At 35.9% G+C, this 19,080-nt stretch overlaps 2 protein-coding genes and 1 long non-coding RNA gene across 3 annotated transcripts; 1 reads left to right on the forward strand and 2 right to left on the reverse strand.

Annotated features, from left to right (window-relative positions):
- The first annotated feature begins 2,980 nt into the window (after positions 1–2,980).
- LOC136799971 (G-protein coupled receptor 157-like) lies at positions 2,981–6,680 on the forward strand. The gene is made up of 5 exons (XM_067056597.1): positions 2,981–3,630; positions 4,641–4,762; positions 4,993–5,214; positions 5,882–6,435; positions 6,564–6,680. The coding sequence occupies exons 1-4, from the start codon at positions 3,120–3,122 to the stop codon at positions 6,053–6,055; spliced, it is 1,029 nt and encodes a 342-aa protein (XP_066912698.1). The 5' UTR covers positions 2,981–3,119; the 3' UTR covers positions 6,056–6,435; positions 6,564–6,680.
- A 479-nt stretch (positions 6,681–7,159) lies between these two features.
- On the reverse strand, positions 7,160–8,853 carry LOC136799951 (uncharacterized). Its single transcript, XM_067056571.1, has one exon. The coding sequence runs from the start codon at positions 8,792–8,794 to the stop codon at positions 7,310–7,312; it is 1,485 nt and encodes a 494-aa protein (XP_066912672.1). The 5' UTR covers positions 8,795–8,853; the 3' UTR covers positions 7,160–7,309.
- A 1,841-nt stretch (positions 8,854–10,694) lies between these two features.
- LOC136799952 (uncharacterized) lies at positions 10,695–12,007 on the reverse strand. Its single transcript, XR_010845650.1, has 2 exons — positions 11,605–12,007; positions 10,695–10,919 (listed from the first exon to the last, which is right to left on the reverse strand). It is a non-coding gene; the product is annotated as an uncharacterized lncRNA (long non-coding RNA).
- Between the last annotated feature and the right edge of the window lie 7,073 nt (positions 12,008–19,080).

A 19,080-nucleotide genomic window follows, 5' to 3' on the forward strand; every position in this document is an offset into this window, starting at 1 on the left:
GGAGATTCCCATACTCCGCAACAAAAAAATCATTTTTCCTCTCTATTAGACCTTTTCGCCTTTGCGTCCGCCATATTGAATTGTATGCAAAAATACAGGAACGAAAATGCCGTGGTTGGATTTAGTTGGAATGTATGCAAAACATATGCAAGTTTACACAAAGATTAAAAAGACAACAAAGCATCTTATAAATAAATATTATAATCATTAGAACAATAAAAGATGGAATTTCTTAATCCAAAAGGAAATATTTACAGAACAACAAAAGCCTTTTAGGAATTTGTTCTTAAAGACATTGCATATTCTGTTTTCATGCCATTAAGAAATTCCACGAAGACGGAGTACACACATCAAACTTTCAAAACACGCAAACTGCGAAAGCAGTAATTATGACGTCACACTTTATCAATGTTTTGATTTGATCATTTGGCGGCTCTATTCCCAGGAGAATAATTTGCCGTCAGCCGAATAAGGATTGTTTTTTACCTTCGCGGGTGATTTTTCAGTTTGAGATTCTGTCTAATGTTATGGTCTTTTGAAGTGCTTGTTCTAAGAGATGAGTGAATATAATTGTTTTTAGTTTTCAAGAGAAGCAAATTTAATCTTTCTTCTACAAGATTACACTTTAATATAATGCCAATTATGCATGTAAGTTTTTATTTAATACTTTCTTTTTGCATATGTTTTGCATACTTTCTAAGGGAATTTCACCACGGCAATTCGGCAACCATAATTTTTGCATACAATTCAATATGGCGGACGCAAAGGCGAAAAGGTCTATGTAATCTATCTAAAAGATGAGATAGCAATTAAGTCGTTGCATTTCTTACTCCCCATATCAACTTAGTACTAAAGTCTGTCTCGAAATAATTTGCAGCTGGAGAATAAAATGGCTGTAACTTTTGATAGAATTCGAATCAAGTTGCGGTTTTGTGCTCGTTCAAAAGATATTCCTGAGTGGAATATTATCAAGTAAAAAAATTGAGAAAAAAAAGGAAAATGAAAATGAAAAATGAAGAAGAAAAAAATCAACTTCTTGTAGAAATGTGGTATAATTATCATTTTCACAGGAGTGATTTTTCAATCTTAGATCATTATCACTGTCAAAAAATTTTTCAAAAATATTCATTCAATCAAAAGATATCAAACAAAATTTATTGCTGGTTGACTCTATAAAGTAGTAAAAAACGAAAAAAAAAACGAAAAAAACTGCCTTTTGTCGATCAACCAGCAATACACTTTGTGTATGCCTAAACTTAACTGTTTCAAAGGGTTGACTTTTCAAAAAAAGAATAAAAGAATGAATAAAAGAAAAATTGGAAAAATCCAATTGACAATTTCTATCATTTTATTCTTAATCGCTTTCTTTCTTTTTAAGACACAAGTATCTACTCAATATCTTATTCAATCGATAACAATATTCGAATAAGCGCCCCTCCCTGGAGGGGGCGCTTATTCAAAGGGGGGGCTCTTATTCGAGCGGGGCGCTTAAAATATTATTTTAACTAAAAGGGGGGGGGGCGCTTATTCGAGGATTTACGGTACATTAAAAAAAACGCCCATCCGGGGGGGGGGCACTCGATTCAAAAACGACCGTACGTGCAGCCCACTTTTGAAATCGGAACTTTACAGTGCAGGGAAAATTTAGGCAAATCTGTGTAAATTTGGTCGAAAATCGACCCTGACAATGCATTTAAAAAATTTGACCATTTTTAGCCAAAATATGGTCAGATTTTCCAAATTCTACACCCTTACAGTGCACCTTTTCTTATTTTTGCTCATTTCGACCTTTACAGTGCACTTTGGAGAGTTTAGAAAAGGGACCCTTAAGGGCCGCACGTACGGTCTGTCGTTTACCTTTTACCACCCGTTTAACCCCCCCCCTTCCACGAGTGCCCATCAATGCAACGTTTATCTCGCGCCCATGGCATGTACAGTGTGTCCCAAAAAAAAACGGACAAAAACTTTATCTATATTGTGCTTAGAATAATTGAAGTAAGATTAAAATTCGCTGTTCAATATCAATAAATATTATATTCTCAAGTTGAATAGGCTTTTGAGATTGAAATCCGAGTAAACAATGAAATTTGGCATAAAGGATGTTGTTGGCAAGACGGAGATGTGGACTGATTTCTGTCTACAGATAGAAATATTGTAACACTAATCGAAGAAGAAACGACACTGGTTCATATAACGGATCATGGCAAATAAATCAGTTAGTATCTATTTTTCATTTTTGAAGAAAGATGTCAGCTACACGTTTTTTATAAGAACAAACTATTTAAGAACATAAGGCACTTCGCTTGCCAAAATGTTAAGAGCAAGTTAAGAACATTTTAAGGCTTCATGGACTTTAAAACACCCGTTTTCTTAGGAAAATTGGCAAAAACACTCACAAAAAGGTTAAATTAAGAACATGTTAAGAAATTTTTAGGCTTAAAACTCAAAAACTTAAGAACATCCGAGAGCTTCAAAAAATTTGGATGTTCTTATAAAAAATACGTGTATACCCTCATGATGACAATGTTTATATAATATAACAAGAACTTATGCAAATACTATACTCGAATTCACCTCAGCTCGTGTTCGTCAACTGTCTCAAATGCAAAGGATAAACATGCAAAAAGTTGTTGTTGTTTTGAACAAACTCGTTAAGGTACACAATATAGGGTCTCACTTAACTAAAAGACGGAGAGATGAGTATTATATGGGACAAATTGAAAGTTACTTACTGGAAAGAAATTGTAGAAATGAGTGGATTTATTGATTGGAACAAAATTATGCTTTTTTTAATAGAATTACTTGGATCTAATATGCCCGAACGATAAGAGCGAATTACATCGGGGATATGAAAATAAAACAAGAACAATTTGCTAGGATGATATCCTCATCTTATGAAATATACACAACTGTGTTTTTAATGTTCACCTCACGAGATAGATAGGACTTATTAGGTTTTTTAACATTGAATTTTATTTACAGATAGAAAAATCTAATTTATCACAGAAACAACTCCCCCAAACGAATAGATATATTGAAAGATCTGAAATCTGAGAACACTAGACGACCAAGGAATCAAACAAGACGACACAACAAGCTGACACATCCTCAAATTAAAGATGGCAATGAACGGCACCTCGTCAACAGAAACGGAGCAAATCATTATTGGAATCTCATCCTCTATCTCCATCGTCTGTTCATTTCTCATTCTGACCACATTCGCATGTCTACGGGAAGTACAAACACTGACACGTCAAATCATCATTTGCATGACCATAGCTGACTTACTGACAGCTCTGGCAAACCTGATTGGTGCAATGGTCATCCATGGTCAGTTCCACACTGTCTCAAGTAAAACCGTGATTGAAGACGATGGGTTTCTTTCCTGGTGCACTATCCAGAGCTTTGTATCTTCTACGTCTTCACTCTGGTCCTTTTTATGGACAATGGTGTTATCTATAGCACTACATTACGTCATAGTGAAAGAGAAAGTGGATCGAATAATAAAAGTCTTACCGTGGTTGCACGTGCTTTGTTGGTTGTTGCCATTGGTGGTCAATGTGGTGGCACTATGGAAAGGCAAACTTGGTTATTCAAAAGATGCAGTTACTGGTGGATGGTGCTGGATATGTAGGTTTGATTTCCCTTTTTCATTCGTTACCTTAAACCTGGGAATAAACAAAAATGAGTGGAATTTGATTGAACCTGAGAAGAAGTATAAATCCGGGGGGGGGGGACTCGCTTTAAAAACGAACATACGCGCGGCCGAAAATAAGGCCTTTGAAAACGGACCCTTAGAATGCAATTTTTCTCATCTTTGCTGAGAAACCTTACAGTGCACTTTGAGAAGAGCTTGGAAAATATGCCCTTAAGGGCCACATGTATGGTAGGTCATTTAACTTGCGGTATAAATTGACCTTATGAAAAGGAAGTATTCTGGTTAAATATGACACACTTTGCCTATACTTTATTTACATTTTTTCAAGGGTAGATCCATTTAGAGGTTATTCTGCAAGAATTAAGGCGTAAAACCATAAACCATCAAAACAAGGGGAAGATAATTTCATGAATTTTTATCGTTTTGGAATCTATTTTTTCGAACGACAAATTCAACTATCCTTTTTATTTGGACATCTTTGATTCATTGACATCATTGTGTTAATGGATTAATTTCTATCCACACATTAACTCATTAAGCTTGAGGAGACTGGGTTGAAGTCTACCAGGAAAGAATCGCGTCAAAATGTGTCAAAACTCAAAATATCTGAAGTTTTGTGACCTATATATATTATGATAATTATTTTAACTAAACACAAAAGAAGATAGATATATACAATTAAATTTTCCTGGGTCGTTACCCAAACTGTTTTGTTCTATTAATAATTTTATCTTACTATACTAATTGAGTTATTAGTAGCTTACTATTATTATTTAAATTTCATCTTGAGGGAGTCGCACTCTACCTCTTGATCCACGAATGCATCTCACCGTCGATCTTAAAAGTGAGAAATATCTGAAGTTTTTGCGTGTTGCTGATTCTCTCATAGCGAAAAGTTTTGACGTCAATTTTTCTTGGGAAAACTCGAACCCGGACTCTTCACGTCTCAAGGGCTGATTGACGTATTCTTTCTCTCCTTCAGCGACGGACGTACACAATGAAGCCGTTATTTGGATGACATTAGACGGAAAATTTATCGAAATTTTGACTTATTTTGTCATCTTCTACTATTTCGTACTTATCAAAAAACATCTCAAGAAAAAGGTAAAAGAAGTATTGTCAATTTAAAACTTTAAGAAATATTTTTGTTAAATCCCTGGAAACGTTATACAGTTTCCATCGAGAAAAGTAACATAATCAAGCCCGGGTTACGCTTAAACGCTTGTTAGAATGTTTTTAGAAATTGACCTTTCCCTTAGAATCAGGCCAAAAATATTAGTTTCAATATTCTTTTTCGACGCATTTATTTAGTGTATACTTTTCATCATTTCTAGCTTCGTAAGATTTCGCGATCTTCAGCTTCATCGCTCACAAAGAACAGTAACAGCATTGTTGATGCAATTAGATTATTGGAGAAGAAACTCATCTTTCTACCCATATTGTTGATTCTGTTGAGAATCTGGGGCACAATTAGATATTTATTCGTTGTATTCAAACTGAACACAGCTAACCATAAAGGAGTCGAAACAGCTGACAGAGTACTCAGCTATCTGCAGGTATCATGTTTTGAGAATTCCTCACTTTTTTTCTATGTTAAAGAGTTCTCTATAGACGCCCTAATCTCCAAGCAGGTTCTGATACTCAGTGCATGGCCGTCTTCACTCTAAAGGCCATTACTCCGTCATATTCACCATATCTCTCTAGAGCAGAGCGTGTTATAGGCAGAATTGAATACAAATTTGTTCGCACTAAGGAAATTTCGAGATATGGAGTAAGGTTTATAAAGCATTGTTAACTGAATGGACCATAAAACCTGTTCGAGTTAAGGAATTTCTAGTTATGGAGTAAGGTTTATAAGGCATTGTTAACTGAAGGGACCATAAAACCTGTTCGAGTTAAGGAATTTCTAGTAATGGAGTAAGGTTGATAAGGAATTGTAAACTGAAGGGACCATAAAACCTGTTCGAGTTAAGGAGACATTCGAGTAATAGATGTTCGATTTATGGAGACTCCACTGTATCATACACACGACCTTACTTCTTATGATACTGGATTGTATATGTTGTATGTATACCCAAGTCGGGTATGTCAAACATAACATTAATACTGATCATAAAGTGATTCTTTAAAAAAATCACGTCGAAATTAAGACCAAGTTTAACTTGATTCTTAAAATCAAATCAGAGAAACACAAATATTTACATATCTCTTCATTGAATTCAGGGCGTTGGAGATTCATCACAGGCAACTCTCAACTTCATCATATTCTGCGCATGCACACCCAAAATTCGTAAGCAGATATTCAATTGGATTCATTCAGGAAAATGTCATCAAAACTCAGCAGCAAAGACAGACAGTGAAGAAGGGGAGAGGAAAACACTCATCACTAAACCATGAGAAAATCATGTCCAGCTGACACACAGCATTGTTTTATCGTTCATCTAACATTATATGGACGTTGTCTATATTAGATAAACGTTGAAACAACATTTTCTTGTGCCAACTGGAATGCGAGACTTGAAAACATTCATCACCAAACCATATGAGAAAAACATGGGAAACTTGAAAATCAGGAGGTCTCGTAGACATGGTTTTGGGCCTGTTAAACCGAAACGCCTATGTCTCGTGATTTGGGACAGAAGAAGGCTTTAATAAGTATTTAACGATCTAAATCTATCATTGAACCGATGGGATGAGATATTATTTGTTTCAAACGCAATTCTTCTGCCGACATTTTACACCCTACTACTATTAGATTAGGGGCCCGAATACCTTGAGTATCACAGCCTATACACTGTAACGACAAATCCCGATTCTATTCCTGCGCACTCAGCGAAAATAAAAGTAACGATTGCAATCATCAAGGATCCTAAATAATCATCCAGCATCTTGGATAAAGCCGTAGAAAAGAAACGTAGAAAACATTCAATGGCAGAGAACCAACTCAAAGCATAAGTTACAAAATATTATACTCCAGTTTTTGTCCCCACCGAAAATAATCAAATAAACCAATCCTCACTGCAAAATATTATGCTATTTTTCCTATTCCCATTGAATTTTCTGACTTGTTGAAAACAAAATAATTTAAATCCCCGGTCATAAAAAATATAGGAATACCAATCCCCATCGAGTTTCAGTCCTTTTTTTACCCCCAATCACTGAAAAATTCAACCGGGCTGTGAGAAGGGGGTGTAGAAAGCTAAATTGTGGTGCCCACGGTACGACAACGAGACGGTGATACACGAATGTAGTTTAAACATGCATTAACATAATTGATTTCAAAGCCTCGAAGGAGCTAGATCCGAGACTCCTGGATGGGAAATGAAACCACTTATTACCTACCCATCCAGAACACATGACCCGTGTGTATTTTCAAACAAAATTTCTAAATGCGGTGCGAACTTAAGGTTTCACTTTTTCTTTCTTGAGAAAGGTTGAAGGTTCCTCTCTAGCTCCTTCGGGGCTTTAAACTCAATGATCAACTTTTTCCATTACCCCAAATTGAAGTATTGAATTTAAGATAGGGAACTGTATATTAAGATTAATAGTACAATTAAGTAGTAGAAATTTTATCATACTTGTAAATTCTGATAATACTGAATATATCTATCTATGACTAAAGTAGCGTTGTCATTGAAGGTCTCAAAAGTTCTACTTCATTCTCCATGAACTATCCTCAGCCATGAAGACTTTCTGTAAGTGCCGATGACTTGGTACACTCGCTTTGGCCAATTTCCATAATGGCGGAGGTCTGGTTCGAAAATATTCGATCATACGTAGTGAATCTTCAATCTGATTGGTTGATTGTTGGGTCAAATTACGCATGCATGAAAAATTAATCACTTTATGATAAACAATTGATTTTGAAATATATTCACAGTTAGAAGGTTTGTTATAGAACCAAAATTGATAACGGTGCGCCGGTTCGTACAAAATGATATTTCTCACTTTGGCGCGCTGTATGAGCATTCCAACATAAACATCATCAATTTTGTACGGATTGGCCCAGTCATAATACGGTATCATCTTTTCAACGATAGTACGGGATAAAGCAAACCCACCGCCACTGCAATACGGGGGATACGTCTCAACGGGCCATTCGTCATACGTCACCACGTATTTACTACGCGAATCACGGTTGACTTCCGCGTTCTTGTTCATGTCACCGGCGTACAGACCGAAGGAATCTTTAAATGTGTTATTCGATAAGAAAGAAAACAGGTTTGGAATATTGACGAAGATGTCATCATCTATCTTAAAGAGATATTGAAATTGACAATTGGTGACAGACCATTCAAAAGCAATCATCAACCTTCGTGTCAAATCATAAAAGTCTTCTTGACGATCGACAATGAGTAAATCACCGAACACACGTGACTCGTTCTTAGTCCTCTCAATGGATTCACGGTCCTTCCCAGTTCCTACATTAAAGTAAACGTCATAAGTCAGGTTGTAGCGTTTGTTAAATTTTTGAAAAAATTTGTCTTGATTGCCCCAGTTTTGTCGTATCATTTTCCGTCGGTCATAATTGGATAAGTGAGACGTGACAAGAAACAATATGAACGGGTCCTTGCATTGACGCACATCCTGTAAATTTGTGATGTGAGCTTTTTCTTCGCGTCCTTTTAAAGATGTTTTCATTTGTTTTGAAAGAAGATCCACTTTAGAAGACAAATTTTGAACCATTTTAACCAGACCTTGTACATCATCAGTTTTAGCACTCTTAATTTTTCTGTCTTTCATCTTCGTCATTTCAAGTTCTCTTTTCAACTGTTTCTCCTTTTCTTTCAACAAAACAACTTGCTTTCTTGATTCCATAAAATCAGCGATTGCCTCTTGGCTACCACTGCCCTCGAATTCCGCCAATAAAGTTTTCACATCTTTATACAAGTATCTCTCACGCCTTTTAGTGTTATCCTGGTAACGGTACCGCCCATCACCGCCATCAGAATGCAACTGACGGGGTGCCAAAATGAACATAAATGTGGTAAATAGTAGCCCAACGGCAAAAACGAGTAAATATTTTCTCATGACATGAGTTGAAGCCAAAGGGCGTTTTGTCAACATTTCCTCTTGAGAACGCAATAAAACCTTTTTGTATAGTGACAACACTTTCCTCCTATGCCAAAATACCATTAAGCTCTGCGATCAAAATCAACATTCAAATTGGCGAAACCTCTCCGATACTAGCAGCTTTCTCCTTCTGACTTTCAGATTAGCAGATTCACCAATGAACTTAGATTTCAAAACCTTGGCATCATTGAGTCAGTTTGTTTCTTAATTTTTTTTAAAGTAATTGCTAATTTCCGTTTTATGTAATACATCGTTTCCAGCTAATAACATTCATGATGATGATACACACTTACTTATACTGTAGAAATCAGAACGATATATTCTTGTACGAAACACTATGCATCACAGCGAAGATTTTTACCGGTGACGCGTACGGGAGGAGAAAAAACAGGGCACGGAGACATAAGTTCGATTAACATTCACATTGTTAAACATCGTCAACCTTTTTGGATATTTGAATCATACAAAAGAACCTTCCGAGTTTACATAGCTTGTATCTTTACGATTCTTATAATCGTGCTAATGATTCTTATAATTATAGATAAAAAGTTTGAGGTAGTCGAAGAAGAAGTTTTCGAGAGTAAAGTACTTCCTTCTGATCTGGAAAATAAGAGAGGGAGGGAGAAACGCAATGTGATGGAGAACACCTCGAATCCTTATTTGGGCATAATTCCTGATGAATTAAAACCCTCCTACGTTGATATTATAATAATTCTAATAACCATAATTGGAAAAGGCGACGGTGTAGATTTAATTCCGCCTGAGAACCTTATTGCCACGAATCGAAACTTTCATTTAGTAAATCGACCGGGATGTGTTCTATCAATTAAATCCTCTCTAATTCGATCTTTAGGGGACAGAAGATTTTTATCGCATTATAGAAGGATTCGAATTAAGGAAAGTATTCTACGGCTTTCCAGCTGAGGGAACAAACGTTGTTGTTCGAATTACATAAAGATTCAAAGGATAGAAGTTCAATTAGAGAGAGTTGAAATGAGAGAGTTCAGAGACAGAGAGTTCACGTGAAAAAAGGAAAGGGGTAGGGGTCATTGCCCTATCTTATGTCACCGCAAAATTGGTGTTAAAAGCGATGCAAAATATCCGTGGTGATTTAAAAAAAAATTCAAATTAACCAAACTTGCATTGCTATTAGAATTTTCGTTTCTTCATTTTACTTTGAGACTGTCAAAGTCATATTGAAAATGTCATTGAATTCTTAAGGAGGCTAAGGTAACATTGAAGAACTTGGAGGTCTTGAATGGACTTTTTTAGGAAAAATGTAAAGCCGACGTTAATTGTTGATCTCTTTTCAATCTTTTGATTGACTTTTTTGGTTATTCTTCTCACTTTTCTCTCATTTGGGGTAAGATATCAATTACGTGTACGTAATGGGGTATATCTAAACTCCACTGTTTTTTTTGACTGAAAAAATCCAAAAGGATGGTTTAAAGGGACTAATTTTTAAGACTTTTCGTGCGAAAAGGGGACAGGTCACACCGGGGCTTTGACATAGACCTGTCTCGATACATGGAAAGGGGTTTTCAACAAGAAAAGATTTCTACAGCATATTACACTGCCAGGCCGAGGTTTTCATGCGGAATATTATAACAATTAAACCACTGTTAACTGATAGTAATGCCCGGGAAGGGGGTACTAGGGTTGGCGGATGAGGGGCATGTTCGGATGGGGGCTCAAAAAACCGACCCTTAGAGAGACTGATTTTTGATGAAAAGGCGACCCTTAGAGAGAATTCTTTTTGCAAATTCTTCACAGAAAGATTTCCTAAAAACCGTGAATTTTCCGACCCTTAGAGAGACTAATTTAAATTTTTCTGATTTTGCGACCCTTAGAGAAACTTTGAAAGGTGGAAAAACCCTTATCATCCGCACATACCCAGCACCCATTTTTGCCTAAGTACCCCTCGGGTATTAATGAGATGATTCCCCGGGTAGTAATGAGACGATTTTTAAAGCAGTTTCGTGATTTTCTTATCAAAAAAAATATACGTTATCATTGTGTTATTTACAAATAAAATTTCGAGTATCAGTTTTCTTTAATCAACAAGGACCTTGGCTGATGATGGTCACTCCATTGCCAACGTTAGCTTCGAAGAAGTAACAGATATTTTGGTAGGTTTTCCCATCTGATCCGCAAATCTCTGAAATACCATGAACACTGCAGTCTGACGCTGAAAACGAGAAAAAAACTTTTGAAATAAAGAATTTTGAAGGGCTATTATTTTTTAATTCTTTATCTGAGTTAAAATCACCTGTTAAAAATTTCAAACAGTCACAGTTTCTGAAGCCTCAAGTTTGCAAAAAAAATAATTTCTTTCAAATGCAGTTGACGCACTCTTATTCGACGCTTTTCATTATTCATAATTGACCTCAAACTTCCTTAAGAAACTTCATAAGCAAAATTAAAAATTAAAAATTTTAAGAACAACGAGGTTCATTTTGGTTTAGGTAATTCTTGTCAATCTCGTAATTCAATCCAACCACGATAAAAAAATTGCACCGTGTCTCAGTGGAACCCCCTACCCGCAGGAAAATGTGGCTAAAATTTTGTCCCCGGTAGGAAAAATACCCAACAATTTCAGTCCCACTGGAAAACTTTTCCTCCTCATTTGAAATTCAATTAAAAAAAAAACACTCCAAAATCATCCTCACTGGATTTTTTGACCTTGAAACAATAGAATTTCTATTCCCATTGGGATTTCAAAAGAAATGTTCACCCCCCCACTGTGGGAAAAGTTCCACCGAGACTGTGACACAGGGGTGTAAAATTGGTTAAAAAAATTTGTACCCAATTCCCAAAAGATGGGCTAAATGTACAAGAAAAAAAATTCCTACAGACAAATACACTGGACCTACCATAAGCCAGCGAGAGTACTGCCAAGAAAAAAGCTGCAATCAAAATTATGGCGTGTCCTTTCATTTTGGAGATATTTTTTCTCCTCTCAGTCTTGATTCAAAGAAGAGTTTCTTCGCGTGATAATATCGTCTTTGAAGAATATGTTTCATTATGGAAAGCACACATATTTATATACTCTCACAAATATCAAATGTCCAGGAAAACGAAACTCCTTGGGGAAGAGCAACGTTCAGATTCGACGTTCGGTAAAAAATATAGAGAACGCCAAAGACTTCAAAAAAACTCTGTATTCATTGCCATAATTCAGAAGTCTTGTAGCGTATTAAACGATGGAAGTCTTTTCCTGAACCTTTCTATCATTCCATTTAAGTTCACTATGCGTAACTACGCTTTGCCATGATAAGGATAGATGTATTTTAAGTTAAATGAAAAAAAACTTGCCGTCAAAAAAGTACATGTTCTTAAAAGGAGTAGGATTACGTAATCTCTCCACCTTAGGGGATTGTATGCCAAAGGGATGATAATTATAGAAAATATGAAAAGCTGGTTCAACATTCAACGTGTAGGTCTTTTTTATATTTACATTGTAACGTCACTTCTTTGGCAAGACCCCTTAATGAAATTGCACGTTTTAGCAAACTTTCACTGTAAGAATATTCAATCCTGAGAAGGATTTTTTTAAGAGCCACAAAGCGGTGTAAATTGGGTGTAAAGTATAAAATTTATCAGGAGGGATCATTTTTCACTGCAAAGTCTTGAAAGTATACTCTAAAGTATTCGAATGGGGAAAATACTTCAAACTCAATGAATGAAGTTTTCCAAGGATATTTCTTGATCCTCAAGTTCATTTCGGTTGTTCTAATAACTAATTCAACATCTTAAAAATCGATTAAGAAATCTTTAGCCTGGAAGCAAAAAGGACCCGGTAACCTTTAACTTTCATTAGGAAGTCTGGCGGTGCTTCTTATCCAAACTTTAAGCTAAATCGCACAGTTGTATGTTGTTCTGATTATTTTTGCGTTTCAATGAAAATTACATGGCGATGAGTACTAGAATTTTTCAATCTATTTCAAATATTTGCACAATTGATGACGTCATTAAAGACATCAAAACGCCTCAAAAATCCGATCCAAATTACTTAAGTACTCATAAAAATTTAAATATGACAGCGCTGTGATTGAAGAATGGTAATACTACTTTAATTATCTACAAGGGGGAACGGTTCATGTGTGAATTGTAGACTTTACAAAACCAAAGATCTTATTAGGAGTAGTGGATTTCATCGGTTTTTCCAAAAAGAATGTGTTATGCTTTCCATTTAATCATACCATGGAGCTTATTACTAACCAGGTCTGTATTAACCTAGTCTCAAAATCGAGGGGTACTCTTCGGTGGCTAATAAACGGCCTTTCCGCTAGTTATTTAAAAAAAAAATTTCCCACGCCCAGGACCTTATCAGTACCCCATGTTTATTAAACTTTGAAAATATTTTCAGCTGTCAAGAGAAGATTCCTTATTTTGCTCTAAATAGTCAGTTTTTTTTTTTTTGGGGGGGGGGGTATTTAGAGGTATAATTTCCAACCCCCTGGTAATTAGGTCCCCCTCTCGTTTATTAAGGACTTCAGAGTAAATCACTCAAAATTTGATGTACAAGATTTTTTTGATATTTTCTTGATTATGAAGCAAAAGTGTACGAGATTTATTTTTCGTTATTTACCCTTCGCTTCAAATGGTCAAAATTTACTGAACCTAACTCAAGAAGTTACGAGCCAAAATGACGAGGTTATCATACCAACAATTCCGTAATATATGACCAATAACCATCACATTGAAAAAGTCAAACCTTCAGACGTGAAACTACGAATTCACATATCCCATGAGTTGCCCAAAAAGCATATCATCCCATTGTCCCATGGCTGTTGACACTCACTAACGAATTCGTGTTCCTATATCCTTCTATATGCTTTTGTAAAGGTCTGTGATTTGACAACATGGTCCCTTGAAAGAAATCGATTCCCTTTGTATTACCTCGAAAAAAGTTCTCAATTCAGTAAATACTCTCTTACCAATCTTTTAGTTTCTTAAAAATTGACTCAAACGAATTTTCTTATCCCTTTCTTAGCAAAATGTAACGTTCTATATTCAATATTATAGGGGGGGGCGTACGGGTTTGACGGTGTGACGGTATCAACCCTTATTTCTATCGGTGTTTCGGTGTTTGAAGAAAAAAGTGACGGTATTTCGGTGTCAAACATGCCATGCGGTGACAAAATTAAGGATTTTACCAAATTTTACTGTCGGTGTTGACGGTAATCCAAGAAATATGCGTCGGTATTTCGGTGTCTGCGACCCCCGTACGCCCCCTCTATTATAGAATCTACATGCACTTTGAACCCTCCCATCTTTTGAATTAAAGGCGGTCCTGATATTAACGCTTAGACCACGAGGGACGCGTATATGCGTCCAAAACAAGCCAAAATATCGAGTCTCAGACTTGAGGCCAGAGCTCCTGACCCCCGGGGGGGGGGGGGCACTCATATGATCTGGTCTACGTCATGTGCCGCGCTTAAGGATGGGGTTTTTCAGCATCCCAAAATGCACTGTAAGGGTGTGTTTCTGTGAGATTGAACAGCAAGGGTCGAATTTTAAAACAAATTCAAAATAATTGTTAAAAAGAAAGGTTTTTACTTCTCGTTTGTTTAAAAAAGTTTCTATTGCCTGATAATTACAGCTGACAAGAATAATTTTCTCAGTTTTTCTTTGAAACAGAAAATTTCCCAAGCTTCTTCGTTCACGCAGATTTACAGCTGAGAAATATAGTGCACTGTAAGGGTTTGGTAAATCAAGAGAAAATGTACTGAAAGGGTACCTTTTCAGCCATACTGAACTGCACTGTAAGGGTACGATTTTGAAAAACACATTTTGCGCGGCACATACCGTCGTTTCGAAATCGAGTGCCCCCCGGGTCCTGACCAATTGATTTAATAGGGGCATGACCCGAATGCTTTTAGAAAGAGTATAAAAATAGCTTTCCAACCAAAACTTCTAAATGAAAAGCTACAAGCTTTTATATGGCGCGCCAAAAGGCTTTTTAATACTAACTTTTTTTTATAATATCAACTTTCTTTTATAATACTAAATTTTTTTTATAATACCAACTTTCACTTTTATAATACCAACTTTCATTTTTATAGTATCAACTTTTTTTTATAATACCAACTTTTTATTATAATACAAACTTTCATTTTTATAATATCAGATTTTTTTTTTAAATAGCAACTTTTTTTTATAATACCAACTTTTTTTATAATATCAACTTTTTTTTATAACACTAATTTTCATTTTTATAATATCAATTTTTTTGGTCTCGCTTAGTCAATTTTCTTTTTTCACCATGTAGACGGGCCTTTACAGTTCTTCACTGGAAAATCTACATGAGGCACATGGTCATGGATGTCCTGTCCTTGACTTGGCTGTTGGCTGCTTGGGTAAAGGTCCAAAGACTGCTGGTAGTTCAGCGTTAGACTCTCGTCTAACATTTCGATGGCTGGCTGGCGTATTGGCGGCCGCCCACGAGCTTCATCGAGCCTAGTGTAATCTAGACTAGTCTACTTTCGTACTTTTGGCTTAACTTTGCATTTTGTTGATTTCAATGACGCTGAATCTTTAAATTTTTTCAAAACTTTGGACCAATAATAAGTCGTCATCAGCGTGCAGTGGCCCTGATTACCCATTACGCTTTGCGACTGTGAAATGGCATCATCCAGTCTATCAAAAAACCTTAAGTGGTCTCCAGGCTAGGTGTAATCGCGCTAAGACTCTTTCTACACTTGATCGATTATACACGCATAGTAAGCGAGACAAAAATTGGTGTTATGAAAACTAAAAAAAAAGTTGGTATTATAATAAAAAAAGTTGGTAATATAAAAAAAAGTTGGTATTATAAAAAAAAAGTTGGTATTATAAAAAAAAGTTGGTATTATAAAAAAAAGTTGGTATTATAAAAAAAAGTTAGTATTAAAAAGCCTTTTGGCGCGCCATACTTTTATGGCACTTGTCTTGAGTTTAAAAAAAATTAGAATTTTTTTAACTTTTTCAAAAAAAAAGAAGAAGCGTACACAAAGTGCTAAGATCCGGTGTCTCACTCTACAGTACCAGTAGCTTGGTGTTGAGATAGTTTGAGTTTCGGCAAGTGTAAGGCTTATGTTTTGCATTATTTTGATTCACAAGACGCAAAACTAAAATCTAATTTTCGACTGGAAATCACGATACGGTGGTTAAAGCAAAGTCTTTTGTCTTAAGGCCAAAATGGATTTTCAACATCAGATTAGGCAAAATTCTTCCAATTTGTAGAATTTTATTGAATTTTGAGACTGAAAGGCCTCTTTTTGAACCTCGCCTGTTAGAAAATTGTTGGGGCCAATCGCCTTCCATCTCAGGTGATAGGCCTCGAAAAGTGTCTAACAGGGGAAATAACTTTTCTCCCTCCCTATGAGAAATCACGTGAAAATATTTTTAGATTGGTAAGAAAAACAAAATTATTAATAATCAATCATTGAACGCTGATCCATGAGAAAGTCTTTGATGTTTTGATTCTACCAGGCGCCGAAAAGGTTATTCAAATAGTTTTGATAGAAATGGCATGTCGTTGCGACAAAACAGTTCAACATTTCACGATTATCTTATAATGAAGGGTCGAAAATTCCATATAAAAAAGGTTACAAGTTGTAGATAAATCTTTTGGAATTGAAATACATTTGTCGCGCGAGAACTAATTCTCTCAATTGCTCAAAGAATCCCACGCGGTATCGCGTCACAAAGATAAAATACAAATTAAGTACAAATTTCAATATTTCTTCATAACGCAAAAACAAGACAAATTCATTATTTTTCATTTTTGGTGACAAGTTAACTAGTAGACTGGGTAGAATTACAATTCATTTAGCAATGAAATGATTTTGAATGTAAAATTTTTGTTTTGTTTTCGCAGACAAGCAAACAAACCGATACGTCACTTCAACGATAAGGAGAGTCAAAAGAATGCTTCGAGAATTCCATAAATGGATGATAAAGCTCTCCATCAAAGAGATGAACACCTTTAAACAAAATGGTCTATAAAAAGGTAGAAATCTAAGTATGGGACTTAAAAAAATAGTGTAACTTAGAAACAACAATACTCAAATCAAAGATGAAGTTTTCATTAGCAATAATCGCTATCTGTTTTCTCGCCAGCCAATATTCAACCGTCGTGCAAGGTTAGTTGTCCTCGCTTGTACCTAACTTTTTGAGTTTCAAGCCTAATAATTTTCTTTACAATATTCGTAAATTGACCATTTTGATAGTATTTTTTCTTAAGAAATCGAGTGAAAAGAGTCCACAAAGCCTTACAATGTTCTTGACTTGTTCTTAATATTTTGACCATCAAAGCCTTGTTCTTATGTAGTTTTTTTTCCTTAAAAAGACGTGTACTGAACAAAACAACACCCGGGGGGAGGGGAACTTGAGCAAAAAGGGGAACGGGGATGTACCACTGATCAGAGTACGGGTCACTTTTTGAAAAAACGAGTGCCACATAGGGTTTATTTTTCGAACTTCAGCCGCACATCCCCGTCGGTCGGCAAGAATAGTACCCCCACCGGGAAAAAATGGCCACTAACAAAATAAACTGTCCCATTAATTCAATTTTCAATTTCAAGGTAAGCCAGTGGATTGCAGTCAAATGGCAACGTTCGTGGTATGTGATTCAAATGGCAACAAACATCTAAACTTTTGTTATTTTGATCAAGTACTGAAAACCGCTGGTAACGAAAAACTAACTATCGTGCATTTGGGTGATTGTGTATCGTAAAAGATTGATTCGAATCCTGCAGACGGAGTTACTTTGATTTTCAGTTAACATTATCTCAATTATTGAAAGCTGAAAGCTGAAACTGTCTAAATTTCAAGACATTGTATTGAGTTATATCTTTTTTTTTCAAGATATTATATTGAGCTATATCTTTTTACCTCTAACTTTTCGAAAACTTACCCTCTTTAACGCTAAGATGAAGGTTATAAGGACAGCAGGTTCTCTCTAATTCGATGTTCTTCTATTCATACGCTCTGTTCATTACTTAATAATATTCAAAGTCACCGTCAACAAGAAACTCTACTAACCGACGCTCTACGATTCGATATGCCTCCCTTATTCGACGAAAACAACTGTAGTATTTTCTCAACTGAAGAAAACCAGCAATAATTTTCTTTCGTAGAAAAATACACTTTTCTTTGCATTCCCAAGCCGTGAAACATTACACCAAAATATGGGACCTTTGAGAGAAATTCCTTCGAACAAAGCTCAACGAAATTATATTGTTTAGTACCCCTTCAAGCTTCATTTGTATTGATAATTTATAAATATTTACGTTAAGAAACATAAATTGTGATTTCGTACTTAACCCTGTGTCTTAAAACCAGCAGGATCAGGGGGAGAGAGCTGGCAGTTTAAATTTTATTTATTGTTTTTAGGTCACCCCGGGACGATTGCGGCCGGCCGTATATATGACCCTTAAGGACGCAATAAGGCTTTTATAGCTTTTAAAAAACTCATTGTTCAGACGTCACCGAAACCATAGCACCTAGTAACCTATCTTGGTTAACTCAAACATCATCTCATGTACCTTTGGGTGGTATATTCTCACCTCTTTACATTTATAAATACTCAAGTTATTACCCCAGATTTAATTGGGGTAAAAAAATATATTATGGGGGTTGGAGGATGTAACATTTTTTGAAAATTTAGCCCCGGACATTGTGAATTTTGCCCCCCGGACAACAGATCTCCCCCCTGACAAGCATCAGTTTACCCCCCGGACATTCAAAATCATCCCTAATCAGAGCAAGTTTGCCCCCAAAACAAGGCAAATTTTGTACAAAAATTTTTCAAAGGGCCCATTGGTCACCCTCGGGTTATTTACTCACAGGTGCCTAATAAACGGAGTGATCGGAATATACGGGGGTTGGAAAAATAGTCAAGTCAAATTTTAATAAACTGCGGGGCCTAATTACCGGACGGGTGCTGAAAATCTCTAAATATCTCAAAAATAAGGCAATTAAACACTAAAACCCGACTATTTAAGAGCAAAATAAGGAAATTTTCTTTGGACAGCTGAAGGGCGTTGGTTGGTTATGGTCTCTGGGCCTGAGAAAATGTTGTTCATCAGATGCCATCTTTTACACGAGCTAGCAAGCCCCTAGTATGAATAGCAACATTGCTAATTATAATGACTTAAGGTTGTCATAGGTTGTCATAGCAGAGAAATGTTATTACAGAAAACCTCGTGATGTCATTTTTGAGGTTTTGGAGCAAAGGTAGAGAAGAGATAATTATAATCCGAAACTTGATCTCTGCTACTTATGCTTATGCTTTAAACACAAAATACATCTTATTTACTTACATTGTTCTTACACTGTAAATGCTAGTTAAACAAGTGCAG

Source organism: Clytia hemisphaerica, unplaced genomic scaffold (assembly GCF_902728285.1).
Source record: "Clytia hemisphaerica strain Z4C2 unplaced genomic scaffold, Clytia hemisphaerica genome assembly, whole genome shotgun sequence".
Lineage (NCBI taxonomy): Eukaryota > Metazoa > Cnidaria > Hydrozoa > Leptothecata > Clytiidae > Clytia > Clytia hemisphaerica.

Coding starts and splice junctions, on each gene's coding strand:
- LOC136799951 (XM_067056571.1), bottom strand. CDS start 8,794: ATGGTATTTTGGCATAGGAGGAAAGTGTTGTCACTATACAAAAAGGTT.
- LOC136799971 (XM_067056597.1), top strand. CDS start 3,120: ATGGCAATGAACGGCACCTCGTCAACAGAAACGGAGCAAATCATTATT. Junction 3,631..4,640: donor TGGTGGATGGTGCTGGATAT/GTAGGTTTGATT, acceptor TCTCTCCTTCAG/CGACGGACGTACACAATGAA. Junction 5,215..5,881: donor GAGTACTCAGCTATCTGCAG/GTATCATGTTTT, acceptor CATTGAATTCAG/GGCGTTGGAGATTCATCACA.